General features: G+C 40.4%; 1 protein-coding gene across 1 annotated transcript; it reads left to right on the plus strand.

The window, feature by feature from the left end:
- Nucleotides 1–4469: 4469 nt before the first annotated feature.
- Nucleotides 4470–17232, plus strand: LOC139329104 (myosin heavy chain, fast skeletal muscle-like). Its single transcript, XM_070959247.1, has 39 exons — nt 4470–4673; nt 4777–4920; nt 5023–5179; nt 5389–5416; nt 5520–5631; nt 5716–5808; nt 6077–6140; nt 6220–6318; nt 6407–6510; nt 6739–6877; nt 7180–7298; nt 7406–7555; nt 7643–7813; nt 7912–8218; nt 8498–8559; nt 9033–9120; nt 9260–9377; nt 9461–9584; nt 9676–9812; nt 10575–10830; nt 10929–11171; nt 11261–11437; nt 11527–11672; nt 11755–11845; nt 12303–12692; nt 12804–12930; nt 13039–13157; nt 13238–13434; nt 13518–13701; nt 13777–13942; nt 14146–14270; nt 14402–14710; nt 14803–15006; nt 15098–15223; nt 15586–15756; nt 15941–16045; nt 16670–16765; nt 16944–17075; nt 17212–17232. The coding sequence occupies exons 1-39, from the start codon at nt 4470–4472 to the stop codon at nt 17230–17232; spliced, it is 5805 nt and encodes a 1934-aa protein (XP_070815348.1).
- Nucleotides 17233–17470: the final 238 nt, after the last annotated feature.

The raw sequence follows: 17470 nt of genomic DNA on the forward strand, positions 1-17470 counted from the left end.
ATTCAGAAATGGACACACATGAAGAGAAGTGAGGTGTTTGTCCTCAGTGTAGAGAACCTCTTCCCTGTAGGGGACTGAAGGAGTTACGTGGCATCCCTGATTCTCAGGTAAACAAACCGAACCATCAACCTTTAATCACTGAAATGCAAATAAAGACAATGTATCTACATTTAGACATGGTGTTGATTTGATGAGATGTCGCTGGGCCTCTTACCTTCACTTCATGTCCACACTTGCATGAATGTGCGCTCTTGAAACTTTAGGAAATCCACAAATGTGCACCGTTCAGCAACTGGAAATATTGTCTCATCACAAAGTAAGTACTTTGATATTAAAAAGTGTTGTGGCTGTGGCGGCAGCATAGACTGTACTTTCAACTTCATCCACCCCTTTCTCATCGTCCTTGACCGCCATTTTTTCTACAGACTGAAGCTTACATTTTTAGCAAAAGTTGACCTAGGCCTGACCCTAACCTTAATGAAATACTGTGCCTCAATAGTTTAAACCAAATCAGAGCTGTAGTAAACAAAACAAACCAACATGCTCTTAATTTCATGCATGCATTAGTAATTCATGCATACACACACATGCACACACACTCAAAAACTAATTTAGTGTTACTCAGCAACCACCTTCTGGCTATATCAGACTTGATCTTGTCATCAAGTGACTCTCAGTATTCCATACCAGATACTTTGTTGTATTCATGTATGTGAGAACATACATGTGTAGTATGTGAGTATTGAGTTTTTAGGATTCTTTCAGTTGAAGACAAATATATAAAGGGAAAGAAGAGGAGAGCATGAATTTCACTTGACCAGAAGTGATACCTCTACGTTATCTGAAATTTCAGTTGATCCAGAAAATGTTTTCACTCTCAGGCCACAAGAACAGGCACTGTACAATCACTGCATCACATATTAACAAAAAAGCCAAAGTCACCACTGGCAGCCAACAAGCTGCACTTATTCAACTACGACAGTTAAGAAAGATAATTGCTCTTTTCTTTGTTTTGAATATACCAAGTGCCATGAACCACTCAGTTACACATGCCTCATCTGGGTGGCACAAGCATTTGTAGCCATCATAGGCCACCACAGGAAGCAAACAATAAGCAAAGCACCATGCACCCATCAAACTCATCAAACTACAAAGGAACAGAAACAAAGCTCTTTAGATCTCTACTCGCCAAGATGCACAACCTAATCTAAATTGAACCGGATGAGTTTATGACCAAGCCACAATGCTGATAGTCTGAACCAAGAATAACGACCTTCACATGCTGGAATTTTTTCTGAAGTGCTCAGTAACAGGATGCTGAAATACATCTGGCACGTAATTAACAGAAGCATTTAATGCATTTGTCAACAATTGCAAAAGTAAGCACTTGAGCATTTGTGAGCTGGAGGCTATATTTGCTTTAAGTCCTACTAAGTGTGTAAAGAAAGGCCAGACGTATTGAATATCACTTTTTATTGCAACTTAATCACACCACAAGGGAATGCTTTCATATACGTCCGTGTATGTATGTATACACATGTGTTGTATGTGAGTATTGAGTTTAGATATTTCTTTCAGCATGTGAAGACACATAGAGGGGATGAATTTTGCTTGGCTGGAAGTGATACCTTTACCAACTTTGAAATTTCATTTGAGGCAATGTTCACTCTCAGGCCACATGAACAGGCACCGAATCATCCCTGCAGCACATATTAACAAAAAGCCATCACTGTATCTTCAGTACTTTTGCATGATATCTCACAAAGTCTCAAATTAAATAGATATTGGAATTATACAGTCCTACCAGTATCATGACAATGAAATGAGATACAGCAGAAGGTACATTTTTCACGATTCTGAAAAGAAAAACAAACGTGGTGCAGTCAACTCATAAACATCTTTGCGTCATCCATCAATTAACAAAAAAATCATGCATGTTATTAACCACAAGTAATACACATCCAAATACAGACAACTCCATGACAAGCAAATGACATTTCACAAGTGTTAACAGCACAAACTTTAAAGGCTCACTTGCAAATTTATTTTAAGTATTTAACTTACTTGAACTTGGCTGCTTTCAGTATTATAAGCGTAATGTTTCTGTTTCAGCGTCGACAAAAGAAAACAGCAAAGAAAAGCGTCACTCTCAGTCTCTCTGTTCCTCACTGCCTTTCTGGCCTTACTAATTTTAATTTCTCCCTCACACAAACAAAATTCGCATGTGCTGCATAACACCTGCACAGAGTTGTCTTATTTATCACACACGAGGGGATATTAGCTGCTTTGGAATTCAAAGATGTCTTGGCCACCCTGAAAACTAGGCAGTGTTTACCAAAAACCAACAGGTGGTCTATTAAGTGGACAAGCTGTTAATCTGTTTTCCTTAAAACAAATATTTGCACTTGGTCGTTGGTTGTATTTTTTCGGAATGAATATCATAGATGCATTTGAAAGTTTACAAATGAACAAAATCAGAAAAAGCAACATCTTGTAAGAGTAAACCAGTTAAGTTTCTGTTTCTGTCTCCTCCAATCTTAAATGTGCATTTGAGGTATTTTTTGTTTGTCTTCTTTTTGAGACATTTTTGTGTTTGCAGAGCATGTCTTAATTTCCACAATGATGTTTATCAGTGTTTGCCAGATTCCCTACCTCGCCTCCTTCTCTTATTTGCAGCTCTACATGTAAACAACAAACAGGTCTATACAGTACTGGCTTACACAACACAATAAAGACCATCCTGTTCAACTAAATCGTCACATAATATGTGGAAAAACCACAAATGAAATGATCATGTTATTTTCCTTTTGATTACATAATTTAATCTTTGCATGTTTACTTAAGCCATAAAGGAACATGAACTCTGCAGAGAATGATGAGGATGAATAGTAATGGCTATCAAAAATATCTGTGTTCCAAGATCATACTTCTAATATGCAAAGCAGATGAAAGGTTAGATCATCTGACCATTGTCACCACCATGTATCACCACTGGCAGCCAACAAGCTGCACTTATTCAACTACGACAGTTAAGAAAGATAATTGCTCTTTTCTTTGTTTTGAATATACCAAGTGTCATGAACCACTCAGTTACACATGCCTCATCTGGGTGGCACAAGCATTTGTAGCCATCATAGGCCACCACAGGAAGCAAACAATAAGCAAAGCACCATGCACCCATCAAACTACAAAGGAACAGACACAAAGCTCTTTAGATCTCTACCACTCTATACTCTATCTCTGACCAAGCCACAATGCTGATAGTCTGAACCAAGAATAATAAGCTTCACATGCTGGAATTTTTTCTGAAGTGCTCAGTAACAGGATGCTGCAATACATCTGGCATGTAATTAACAGAAGTGTTCAGTGAATTTATCAACAATTGCAAATAAGCACTTGGGCATTTGTGAGCTGGAGGCTATATTTGCTTTAAGTCCTAATAAAGAAAGGCCAGACATATTGAATATCACCTTTTATTGCAACTTAATCACACCACAAGAGAATACTTCCACTGTGTCAGAGGTTTCATCTTTCTTCGGAGAGAAAGCACAACAGCATAATGGACCATAATGGGATCTTAAATTAGCTTCAGCTAAACTCTTGGCCTTAGTCTCCAGAGATGTTTGAAACAATGTCACTGCCAAAGGTTTCTTTGCTACAACAAACTTCAAAATGTGCATATAGATTGACATGGTTGATATAATCCTGAAAAAAGACTTTCTGGCACACATCGACAGTGGATTTAAGGAATAAGTTAATTCCTAAATTTCATTTACACTAAAATGCCCTGTAGTAACTCAGACATACAGTATATATCAATTATTCTTTGTGGTTAATCACTTCGCACAAATTAAGGGATACTGAGGTTGGTTTTTGTAGAGGAATCTGCAATTTTGAAAGATGAATAGTTTTAATTGTTTGTTTGTTTTAGTATTCTACAGGATAAGGTGACACCAGTTGTGGTGATGAGGCTACATGATATCATTCTTCTAAGAGAAGCTCAATGACCTAAACAGGAGGGCTGCTCCTGCATGGTGTCTAGAGATTTCAGTATAAAAGAAGCACTCGCAGGCTCGTCATAGTTGTGGACTGACAGGCTGCCAGCAGAGGTGAGTCTCCATCATGCTTTTTGCAGAGATTGGTGCTTTTCATTAAGTTGTTGTTTAAGAGCTGTTTTTCTGCAAGATTGCAAAAAAAGTTGTTGATTTTAGCTTTAGTGAAACTTTTATGTGTTCTTTTTCTTTTTTTCTTTCTTTTTATTTTTTTGATTTAGTATCCAGAAAACCACTGTGCCACTTGGGAACAACAAGGTAAAGGACTTTCATGCAACTAGCCATTAAACTGTAAAAAGGGCACTAAATCAAATTAAAGATGTAAGTCATGCTCTTTTTTTGATTGGATCTGCACATAAAATATAGTCATTTAAAAACAGAAAATTGTATTATTTGCCTTACTTTTACAGAGCTGCCATGAGTGGGGATGCTGAAATGGAGTGCTTTGGCCCGGCGGCCATATACCTCCGAAAATCAGAAAGGGAGAGAATAGAGGCTCAAAACATTCCCTTTGATGCCAAAACAGCTTATTACGTGACAGAGCCCTCTCAGATGTATGTGAAGGGGAAACTAGTGAAGAAAGAGGGAGGCAAAGCCACGGTCGAAATTCAGGGAGGAAAGGTATGTAGACATCTATTGTCATGTAATACAGTAGACACAGGTTAAGGCAATGACAATGTATCCTCACACTTCTTAAACATCATTCTTCACTGTTTTGATGCAGACCCTCACTGTCAAGGACGACGACATCTTCCCCATGAACCCTCCAAAGTTTGATAAGATTGAGGACATGGCCATGATGACCCACCTCAGTGAGCCCACTGTGCTGTATAACCTCAAAGAGCGCTATGCAGCATGGATGATCTATGTGAGACCAGTTTAAACGTCAAACAAAACTTGTTATATACATACAGTATATATTCCAAATATGAAGGTAACATCTAACATATATGTCCTCTTCTTAAAACAGACCTACTCGGGGCTGTTCTGCGTCACTGTGAACCCCTACAAGTGGCTCCCAGTGTATGACTCAGTGGTTGTCCAAGGATACAGAGGCAAAAAGAGGATTGAGGCTCCACCCCACATCTTCTCCATCTCTGACAACGCCTATCAGTTCATGCTCCAAGGTATCAGTTTGTAAGATACAGTCTGTCCTGAATGGCAACCCTTCAAAATTATCCATTGTTGTCCACAGCGCTATGTTGTCACTTACAAACATGCAGGTTATGGTGACACTCTGATTGCTGCAATATAAAAAACATAATGCAATAACACTATTTAAAGATAAATTAATGTGATAATACAATGCGTGTGTTAAATGTCATTCTCTCAACAGATCGTGAGAATCAGTCAATCCTGATCACGTAAGTCAATGCTGAAGAGAGCTAATTTGGACTGATATAAGTCACACTGATTATGCGTGTGCTGTACTGTATAATGTCTGACTTACAACAACACGTGTTCTAGCGGAGAATCTGGTGCAGGAAAGACTGTCAACACCAAACGTGTCATCCAGTACTTTGCAACAATTGCAGTGGCTGGAGCAAAGAAAGCAGAGCAAGTTCCTGGAAAAATGCAGGTAAATGATGTGATATACTGTACATATGTATGATATCTATGATAATGTAAAAACCAACACATTCCTTTGTAACATTGTTTTAAGGGGTCGCTGGAGGATCAAATCATTGCAGCCAACCCACTGCTGGAGGCTTATGGTAACGCCAAAACTGTGAGGAATGACAACTCATCCCGCTTTGTAAGTTTTGATTCACAGAATCCTCCTGCTTTAAAAAAGTGCCTGCTTTTAAGAAGCTTTTAGTCCTCTAGCCTCAGTACTTTGGTCTGTCTTGACACATGCTGTCTGTGTTAACATAAAGCACAATGTATTTTTTGGTAAGTTGATGATATTGTCATTTAACTTAAGTGCAATAGGATTCAAAAAACAACATTTACTACCAAATATAAGACGTGCACTAGCAGAGCGAGTCATATGTGCCCACACTCACAGCTGCATTCTTCTGTAGGGTAAATTCATCAGAATCCATTTTGGATCAACTGGAAAGTTGGCTTCAGCTGATATTGAAACATGTAAGATGCCAGCAAATCATTGTCCAGAAGGTTTGATGAAAGGACAAACTGTAAACCAGCTTATTGCCTTGTTTTACAGACCTGCTGGAGAAATCTCGAGTGACGTTCCAGCTGTCTGCTGAGAGGAGCTACCACATCTTCTATCAGCTCATGACAGGCCACAAACCTGAGCTGATAGGTCAGCAGTTCATCCATATATCATTTTGTAAATACATACAAATGCTTCACCTGAGTCTGTGTAATGAAGTATAATAAATATATTACAGAGGGTCTCCTCATCACCACCAACCCATACGACTTTTCCATGATCAGTCAGGGTGAAATCACTGTCAAGAGCATCAATGACGTTGAAGAATTCATTGCCACTGATGTGAGTACATACACTGCAAAATCCGACTCATTAAAAGTCACGGTGTAGCTTTAACAGGATTAAACATTGCACGTGCTGTTATGATTTGTTGGATCAACTGATAACATTCAGTAAACCAGTAAAACCTTTGTTTGTAATGAGGATCCTTGACTAAAAGACAAAAATATTGTAAATAAGCCAAGAGAAACATGTTACAATAAACCTGTGAGTTCGATTTTTCATCCTCAGACCGCCATTGACATCCTGGGCTTCAGTGCAGAAGAGAAGATGAGCATGTACAAGCTGACTGGAGCCGTGGTGCATCATGGAAACATGAAGTTCAAGCAGAAACAGCGTGAAGAGCAGGCTGAGCCCGATGGCACTGAGGGTAAATGCTACAGGAAAATTTCTTCATATCATAATTGTGCAACCAATTTATCACTATTAAATACTGTAATGATTTTTCCCTTCAGATTTCTATCTTTCTATATTTATTTATTTGGTTGTGCCTCCACAGTTGAGAATAATTGCACTGCAAAGTTAAGGTGTTGCAGGGTGTCTAGTCCTTACCCTAAGACCTGTTGTCACGATGACTGGGATCTAAATAAGCTGCACTGGATGAATGGGTAGATTTTGTAAATGTTTGTAAATGTTTTTGATGTGGATCTGTGTTTTTTCTGTTTGTATCAGAGGCTGATAAAATCGCCTATCTCATGGGCCTGAACTCTGCTGATATGCTCAAGGCTTTATGTTACCCAAGAGTCAAGGTTGGCAATGAAATGGTGGTTAAAGGTCAAACTGTGCCACAGGTAATCAACATGACAGTATTAGTTTATGTACATAAACTAATCAATTAATCGATAGAAACATACTACTTGTTCCAGATAACTGCAACTCCAATTCTGTCTATCTTTAGGTGCATAATGCAGTGATGGCTCTCTGCAAGTCCGTCTATGAGAAAATGTTCTTATGGATGGTCATCAGAATCAATGAGATGTTGGATACCAAGCAACCCCGCAACTTTTTCATCGGTGTCTTAGACATTGCAGGCTTTGAAATCTTCGATGTAAGTAAACAACACATTGCACTTGAGTATTATAGAGTGAACGAGCACAATGAAAATCTGACACTGTATCTTCTTTTTTATCTCAAGTTCAACAGTTTGGAGCAGCTGTGCATCAACTTCACCAATGAGAAACTGCAACAGTTTTTCAACCACCACATGTTTGTGCTGGAGCAAGAAGAGTACAAGAAAGAGGGAATTGAATGGGAGTTCATTGACTTTGGTATGGACTTGGCTGCCTGCATTGAGCTGATTGAGAAGGTACCACAGGAGACATTTTTGATAATGATGAAAACATAATTAAACCCTCCATATTTGGTCAGATTTTAATCTTGTGTTATTTGTGCTATTGTCAACAGCCAATGGGCATCTTCTCCATCCTTGAAGAGGAGTGCATGTTCCCCAAGGCGACAGACATCACCTTCAAGAACAAACTGTATGACCAGCATCTTGGTAAAAGTGCTCCCTTCCAGAAACCCAAACCTGCCAAAGGCAAAGCTGAGGCCCATTTCTCTCTGGTCCACTATGCTGGCACTGTTGACTACAATGTTGCTGGCTGGCTGGATAAGAACAAAGACCCCCTCAACGACTCAGTGGTTCAGCTCTACCAGAAATCTTCAGTAAAGCTGTTGGTTCACCTCTATGCATCTCATTCCTCAGCAGAAGGTAGAGTTTGTTCATATTTGAATACTCCACAACATGTAAGATGGAGGGAAATGTAATGTGTCATGGTAAATTGAGTCAGACATCAAGTACATTTCACAGTTTAGTTTTTTATAGTGAAGGGATGAGGGAAGATGAGGGGGTTTATTCAAAGTCACCCTCAAACAATTTAAGATAAAACAGTAAAGAGTACATACAGCAACATTAATACCATTATACTCCCTGTACAGGACGATGCAGCATGAAAGTAAAACTGCGAATGCTTTTTTACAGATGCTAAAGGTGGAAAGAAGGCAGGCAAGAAAAAGGGTGGCTCCTTCCAGACGGTATCGGCTCTCTTCAGGGTAATTTTTACTGTTTTTTACAGTCAGTTTTAAATATTTATATGAAATATCAGTGATGGATTTGATGTAGCAGGCCATGTTTATTACTTTGAAACACATTGCTGCAGATCAAGCTGGTGCATTGATCAGGGAGACCTTCAAATAGGTGGTTCTTTTCAATCTCCTGATAGAGCAAGCTGTGTGACAGACAAGACAGATTTCTTGCTCAGATTATCTGTAAAATATCATTCAGGGGAAAAACTGAGGTAAAAACAAAACATATATTTTAAGTTGAGACATACCATAAACCCTCTGCCTTTAACCCTCTACCAACAGGAACTTCAATATTAAGCTCAGACATTTGTCACCATTTCTATGTCTTTGTGCTTTGTGGCTATGTTGTATAAAGATATGAAAAATGTGGGGTATTGTCGCCTCATCAGTGTCAAAACTTGGAGGCAAATATAAATTAGAAATGTTTTGTCCATGAACAGGAAAACTTGGGCAAGCTGATGACCAACTTAAGGAGCACTCACCCACACTTTGTGCGCTGTCTGATTCCCAATGAATCAAAAACACCAGGTAGGTCCCAAAAAACTGACTGACAGAAGTTTCATATTCCTCACAGAAATTCAGCTGAGGGGGGTCTTTGTTTTTAATATATTATTATGCAAAGACACACTTCAAGGGCTTATATTGGGTGTCCCTCTTACTGTTTAAGGTCTCATGGAGAACTTCCTGGTCATCCACCAGCTGAGGTGTAACGGTGTGCTGGAAGGTATCAGGATCTGCAGGAAAGGCTTCCCCAGCAGAATCCTCTACGGTGACTTCAAGCAGAGGTACAGTCGCTATTTCTGAACCTCTTAGTCCATACATGTTGATTCTGTTCTGTTGATGATCTGATTTGATTAAATCCTTTCAGATACAAAGTATTGAATGCTAGTGTAATTCCTGATGGACAGTTCATTGACAACAAGAAGGCCTCAGAGAAACTGCTGGCATCCATAAGCGTGGACAAATCACAGTACAGATTTGGGCACACCAAGGTAAATGAACAGACTTAATTATGATCATGAAATAATGAAATCACTGTGCAGTTCAGTGGGATTGAGTCAGTGTTGTTACATGTATCATCAGGTATTCTTCAAGGCTGGCCTACTGGGTATGCTTGAGGAGATGAGAGATGAGAAACTGGTTGAACTGGTCACAATGACTCAGGCCGTCTGCAGAGGTTTCCTGATGAGACGAGAATTTGCTAAAATGATGCAGAGAAGGTGGGTTTACTATTTTGTAAGCTACAAATATACTTTGGCACAAATAGATTTGTGATATTAGAGCATACTGGTAGGTATAGGTATGGGATGATATACAGTTTTACAAATAACTTATTTTAATAGCAGCACATATCAGTTCATCTTTGGGCTTGTCATCTATCTGGGGCCTAATTTTACATCATGCAGCCCTCATGACTCGTACAGTAACAGTGGCCAATTTGATTTGATCGCAGTACAATATGTTTTATCTTCTTGAGACAGTCACTGCGAAAGAATATGTAATGCCACACAAAGCTGCATATTTAAAAGCTGAGTGAATGAGTAAAAGCATTGAGAGTGAAATGAAGTCAAATACTTCTAATGCTTCTTTTCTGATCAAGATCAGTATCAGTCCATGTGCTGTTGCAGAGTCTCAGCTAGTGTAAAGAGATGTTTAAGGACAGTTGTTTCAAAGTGGTTGTTCCTGGCACTGTAGCAGTGGTGGGGAAAGTGTATGTCTCACATCTTAATGTGATCCAGGGAGACACAGGAGTCTGCTCCTCTAATTTTGCAGACTATAGGAATGAATGGTACAAATTTTGGTCTTATTATTGGACAGAAGGTTTCAATTTGTCTTGATACTCCAAGATAAGTTTCTTTTACAAAAACAGATGTAAGGGATCCAGCAATTAAAGTAGTGTCAACTGCCCTCTTGTCTTAAATAATTGTATGTTTGGCAAGAGAAGAAGAGTTCAGACATTTTTCTGTGTCTTGTCTCACCAGGGAGGCCATTTACTCCATCCAGTACAATATCCGCTCATTCATGAATGTCAAAACCTGGCCATGGATGAAGCTGTACTTCAGAATAAAGCCTCTTCTAAAGAGTGCAGAGACTGAGAAAGAGATGGCACAAATGAAAGAAGACTTTGAAAAGACCAAAGAGGAGCTAGCAAAGGCTCTGGCTAAGAAGAAAGAACTAGAGGAGAAGATGGTTTCTCTGTTGCAGGAGAAGAACGACTTGCAGCTCCAAATCCAGTCTGTATGTTAAACAGAGAGATGGAATTGCTTTTTTAACAGAGATTCTGGTTTTGAAAGTGAAATAAATATCATTTAAATTCTATGTCCTATCAAATCCAGGAAAATGAAAACCTCAGTGATGCAGAGGAACGGTGTGAGGGGCTCATTAAAGCAAAAATCCAGCTTGAAGCCAAAATCAAAGAGACAGCTGAGAGACTGGAGGATGAGGAAGAGGTCAATGCTGAGCTGACTGCAAAGAAGAGGAAGCTGGAGGATGAGTGCTCCGAGTTGAAGAAAGACATCGATGACTTGGAGCTCACCCTGGCCAAAGTGGAAAAGGAGAAGCATGCCACTGAGAACAAGGTTACAGGACAAGCTTTTTAATCCTGTATTTTAGCTTCAGAGTAGATTGAAAATGTATTGTTAATTCAAAGTGCTGTAAACTTTTCTAGGTCAAAAACCTGACAGAGGAAATGGCTTCTCAAGATGAGGCCATTGCCAAGCTGTCCAAAGAGAAGAAAGCCCTCCAAGAGGCCCATCAGCAGACCCTTGATGATCTGCAGGCAGAGGAAGACAAAGTCAACACTCTGACGAAGGCCAAGATCAAGCTGGAACAGCAAGTGGATGATGTAAGAGCCTGTGCACTTGTTTGAAATGAAGTGTATCAAAATGAATCTCTATTTCCACTGCTACTCATTACGCTATATATATGCACTAGGTTGAAGGTTCCTTGGAGCAAGAGAGGAAGCTCCGTATGGATCTGGAGCGTTCAAAAAGGAAGCTCGAAGGAGATCTGAAACTGGCCCATGAATCCATCATGGATCTGGAGAATGACAAGCAGCAGTCTGAGGAGAAAATAAAGAAGTATGTAGTAATGAGAGCTTAATTTATGTCCCCAATTGACAGTGTACATCTGTAACATTTTTTATTACTTTTGCTAACAAAGGAGGGACTTTGAGATAAGCCACCTTCTCAGCAAGATAGAGGATGAACAGGCACTTGATGTTCAACTTCAGAAGAAAATCAAGGAACTGCAGGTAATGTGGAAACGTGTTTTGGCTCATTTGTATAAACTAATCTTTCTAATGGAAGTTACTGATGAGTAGATTAATGGAATTAAATTCAAGAGCACGGTTGCTTTATACTTTTATGCTCCTTGACCTTTTCGGTTCACTTACATCTTTACAAATAAGCCGTTCAAGTGAGCTCTTCTTAAAAAGATCATAATAATCAAATCCACTTCAGTTTAGACTTTTAAGTGTCCTGCTGTTTAATTCTTTCTCCTCTGACAAAGAATTCAATTCTAAGGGTAAAGTCAAGAAAAGATGATTTTCTCTTCATTATCATGAGTTGTCTTATTTATTGCTAATTTCCAAGTTAGTCATAGACCCAAGAAAGCCAAATCAAACCTACAATTACTCTAAAATGTTCAGCATTTGAAATAAGGCTTGGGATATAGGTCATTTGAATTCAATTAGTGTTTCTGGATCACAGGCTCGCATTGAGGAGCTGGAGGAGGAGATTGAGGCTGAGCGGGCTGCTCGGGCCAAGGTGGAGAAGCAGAGGTCTGATCTCTCCAGGGAACTTGAGGATATTAGCGAGAGGCTTGAAGAAGCTGGCGGAGCGACATCTGCTCAGATCGAGATGAACAAGAAGCGCGAGGCCGAGTTTCAGAGGCTGCGTCGTGATCTGGAAGAGTCCACCCTGCAGCACGAGGCCACCGCTGCGGCTCTCCGCAAGAAGCAGGCTGACAGCGTGGCAGAGCTGGGAGAACAGATTGATAACCTCCAGAGAGTCAAACAGAAGCTGGAGAAAGAGAAAAGCGAGTACAAGATGGAGATCGATGACCTCATGAGCAACATGGAGGCTATCGCCAGATCAAAAGTAAAATTTACAAATGATTCTTTTAAAGAAAAGTGATTACCACAATGAATGTTTTATCATCTACAGACACATTACAGCTACAGTGGACATGGTGTTGATTTGTGTCTGTAGGGTAACCTGGAGAAAATGTGCCGCTCTCTTGAGGACCAACTGAGTGAATTAAAGGCCAAGAGTGACGAGCATCTGCGCCAGTTAAATGACATGAACGTTCAAAGATCCAGACTGATGACTGAAAATGGTGCGTGTATCTACGATGAGAAGAAAATCTGAAGCAGCATTGTCTGAGAAAGCTACAGTAAGTTAGCACGAATAGTTAACCAAAGAATCTTTCTACTTTTCCAATCAGGGGAATTTGGTCATCAGTTGGAAGAAAAGGAGTCTCTTGTTTCACAGCTTACAAGAGGAAAACAGGCTCATATTCACCAAATTGAGGAGCTCAGAAGGCACCTTGAGGAAGAAGTTAAGGTACTGCGAAAATGTATCTAATATATTTTCTTAATAACAAGACCTTTTGTTTGCGACATTATGTGTTATGTCATTATTAGGCCAAGAACGCCCTGGCTCATGCTGTTCAGTCAGCTCGTCATGACTGCGACCTGCTCAGAGAGCAGTATGAGGAGGAGCAGGAGGCCAAAGCTGAGCTGCAGCGTGGAATGTCCAAGGCCAACAGCGAGGTGGCTCAGTGGAGAACCAAATATGAGACTGATGCCATTCAGCGCACTGAGGAGCTGGAGGAGGCTAAGTAAGGAAGTCCTGAAATCACAGTTTCCTCATGCTCTCATCCTGTAAATCATCATAAAACCTGTTTACTGAATGTTTCAACAGGAAAAAGCTTGCCCAGCGTCTTCAGGATGCAGAGGAATCCATCGAGGCTGTGAATGCAAAATGTGCCTCTCTGGAAAAGACGAAACAGAGACTGCAGGGTGAAGTGGAAGACCTGATGATCGACGTGGAGAGAGCTAATGCTCTGGCTGCTAACCTCGACAAGAAGCAAAGGAACTTTGACAAGGTCAGATATTGTTGTAATGCACAGTTTCAGCTTGTGAGCATGAGGTAAACATTAATTTTATTGTTTTATGTTCAGGTTCTTGCAGAGTGGAAACAGAAGTTTGAGGAGAGCCAGGCAGAGCTGGAGGGAGCTCAGAAGGAGGCTCGCGCTTTGAGCACGGAGATGTTTAAAATGAAAAACTCGTATGAAGAAGCTCTGGACCACCTGGAGACGCTGAAGAGGGAGAACAAGAACCTGCAACGTAAGACAACAAATCCTACGTGTGATTGTTGACTTTAAATCCATTCCTAATCGATTATGTGACAGATTCAAGATTGAGTTCAACTAAGAATTTAAATATTTTGTGTAAAAATGACAAGTTTGGACTTCAGTGGCTTGATCTTAGTATAGAAAAATTAAAAACACTGGTGTATTATGGGAATTTTCTGTTTTTCGTCTTTTTAGAGGAAATCACTGACTTAACTGAACATATTGGTGAATCGGGAAAGACAATTCATGAACTGGAAAAGGGGAAGAAGACAGCAGAGAACGAGAAAGCAGAAATCCAGACTGCCCTTGAGGAGGTGGAGGTATTTAAAATGACTTATTTGCAAAGAAAAATTCAAACAAGAAACTTGGGAGTGAAGAATCTTGATCTTGAACCAAAAATTGCAACCTTCTGATACACCTGAAATTTTCCACCTTACATTTTGTTTTGTAGGCTACACTGGAGCACGAAGAATCAAAGATCATCCGTGTCCAGCTGGAGCTCACCCAGGTGAAAAATGAAATTGACAGAAAACTTGCAGAGAAGGACGAGGAGATTGATCAGATCAAGAGGAACAGTCAGAGGGTGATTGAGTCCATGCAGAGCACTTTGGATGCTGAGATCAGGAGCAGGAACGATGCCCTGAGAGTCAAGAAGAAGATGGAGGGAGACCTCAATGAGATGGAGATTCAGCTGAGCCATGCAAACCGGCAGGCAGCTGAAGCCCAGAAACAGCTGAGAAACGTGCAGGGGCAGCTTAAGGTTGGCCATTATTATGCAACTTATAGAAATACATCTACATGGCCCAAACATACGTACATTTCTAAATGGAATTTGTGTTATCATGAATTCAGGATGCCCAGCTGCAGCTCGATGAAGCTGTCAGAGGTGAGGCAGACATGAAGGAGCAGGTCGCCATGGTGGAGCGCAGGAACAACCTGATGCTGACTGAGATCGAGGAGCTCAGAGCTGCACTGGAGCAGACGGAGAGAAGCCGCAAAGTGGCTGAACAGGAGCTGGTTGATGCCAGTGAGCGTGTGGGGCTGCTGCACTCTCAGGTATCTTAGCTTTTCTTTATGAGCCCTATTAATTACAGTTCAGCAAATGTAATAAAAACCTGGAAACCTCATCATGTATTTTTCCCTTTAGAACACAAATCTCATAAACACTAAAAGGAAGTTGGACGCTGACCTTGTCCAGGTCCAAGGTGAAGTGGAAGATGCTATCCAGGAAGCAAGAAATGCTGAAGAAAAGGCCAAGAAGGCCATCACTGATGTGAGCCCTGATTTTGTATTTCAGCATGTGCTTACTGCTGCATTTAAAGCAGCTGGTAGCAGCCTGTTTGTGAATAATGGGTATGGTAAATGAAATGAATGACTGATGACAGACTAACCATTAACAATACTATTTAGAACAAGACAGAACATTTTTTTCTGTTAGGACACGTAAAATAATCTCAAAAACTGATTTCAGACAGTGTCTGACCTGAAAAAATATGACTCAAGTCTGTGTGGGACAAATTATACCATGACTTAAAATCATTAACTTAAAGTACAGTTGTATTTGTCTTACAGATTAGGCCTTATTTTCATCGATCATTCTTCTGTCTGACCCTCTTACAATTACTCCATGTTCAGGCTGCCATGATGGCAGAGGAGTTGAAGAAGGAGCAGGACACCAGCGCTCATTTGGAGAGGATGAAGAAGAACCTGGAGGTGACAGTGAAGGACCTGCAGCACCGTCTGGATGAAGCTGAGAATCTGGCCATGAAGGGCGGCAAGAAGCAGCTCCAGAAACTGGAGGCTCGGGTAAGAAGAAAATGTGTTAGTTTTGTTTTGGTTTGCATTCTTACAATTTGATTTGAAATGAAACCGTGACTGAGGTTAAGTTCCTGACTTCCAGCTTTAATTTGACGGTCTTCACACACTGCTGCAATGAACCCTATTTGCATTGCTGTTCTTTTTATATAAATCTGCACTCCTTATCATCAAGGTCCGAGAGCTTGAGTCTGAGGTGGAGGCTGAGCAGAGACGTGGAGCTGAAGCTGTGAAAGGCGTCCGCAAATATGAACGCAGAGTGAAGGAACTGACCTACCAGGTACAGAGAAGCAAACACTTAAAATGTAATCAAGCAGCGAAGCAACTGCATTAGACAAACTGAATGCAGAATATGCTTCAGACCCCTAGAGGGCATAAATCACCATCATATGTCTGAAGCTCCAACAGTGCTGGACATGCTGAAGGGATATAGAGTTGACCACAGCTAAAAATAAATATTCTACAGTTACAGCTATAGATACATGCACCTGTGTGCTTATATGAGGATGGCCGCATGCCTGTGTAAATTTATGATATTTATAGATCTGTTAAGCAGGTTTTCACCATGAAAAATTGGCAGGAGGAGGAACTTTTGCATGCACATTCAGTTCTCACAGGCAGCTTGATTGACGGAGATAGCAGTGTTTTTACAACACTGGAGGATCCCCTGAAGACATCGTGAAAATATATGAATTTCTCTGCTGTTGTGCGCCCACATCTTCAGTGTTTTTAGCCTATTTTGGTTGTCCTTGCTCTTGTCAGTCTTTCTGAAGTGGCTTCACTGTGGAAGATGAATGTGCTGCATGCTCTGAAGCGGTTTTGAAGATGCACTTAAAACATGGTGAGATGATGGTGTTCGCCTTAGTGTTGGTCTCAAACAGACTATACTGTATACCGCCTCTAGACTGAGGAGGACAAGAAGAATATCGCCCGACTTCAGGATCTGGTGGACAAGCTGCAGCTGAAAGTGAAATCCTACAAGCGGCAGGCTGAGGAAGCTGTGAGTGTGAAATATTCGACACATGCAAGACAAATAGGCGTCACACCACACCAGTAACACCTTTTTTAGCACCAGAGGACTTGACAGCATGATGCATTGCGATTTAACGAGAGCATTTCATCATATACAGCTAAAAAAATAGTTCAGATCATCACTTCTTTAACGTTGTGCTTTCCAGGAGGAGCAGGCCAACACTCACCTGTCCAGGTACAGGAAGGTGCAGCATGAGATGGAGGAGGCTGAGGAGCGTGCTGACATCGCAGAGTCTCAGGTCAACAAGCTGAGAGCCAAGAGCCGTGAAATTGTCAGGGTATTTTCATTTTTCACTTCTTTTCATTCAGTAGTAATTACACTCTTTGATAATATTAACGCAAGGAATTTAAAGAGCATCTCGCCAGAGTGTTTAACCACTGACTTCTCACTGTCTCTTCTGTATTAATTCAAAGGGAAAGGAGGCTGAAGAATGAGCATCAGACAAGACACAGTGCAAGAAATCATATAATATGATGTTTTTGTCTGATGTGTCGAGCAGCTCATGAGAAATAAATCTGCAAGTAACTGAATGTCTTTTGATTTTTGATTTTTTTTATTATTATTATTATTTTAGCTTTTAAGCTGTTTGTTTCGCTTAATTCTTAATTTAACAGGTAAATGGAAAGAGTTCACTTTCACAAATACGCCCGGAAATATACTTAAATCATACTT

This window comes from Chaetodon trifascialis, chromosome 3 (assembly GCF_039877785.1).
Source record: "Chaetodon trifascialis isolate fChaTrf1 chromosome 3, fChaTrf1.hap1, whole genome shotgun sequence".
In the NCBI taxonomy this organism is placed as follows: Eukaryota; Metazoa; Chordata; class Actinopteri; order Chaetodontiformes; family Chaetodontidae; genus Chaetodon; species Chaetodon trifascialis.

Coding starts and splice junctions, on each gene's coding strand:
- LOC139329104 (XM_070959247.1), top strand. CDS start 4,470: ATGAGTGGGGATGCTGAAATGGAGTGCTTTGGCCCGGCGGCCATATAC. Junction 4,674..4,776: donor TCGAAATTCAGGGAGGAAAG/GTATGTAGACAT, acceptor GTTTTGATGCAG/ACCCTCACTGTCAAGGACGA. Junction 7,814..7,911: donor GCATTGAGCTGATTGAGAAG/GTACCACAGGAG, acceptor TATTGTCAACAG/CCAATGGGCATCTTCTCCAT.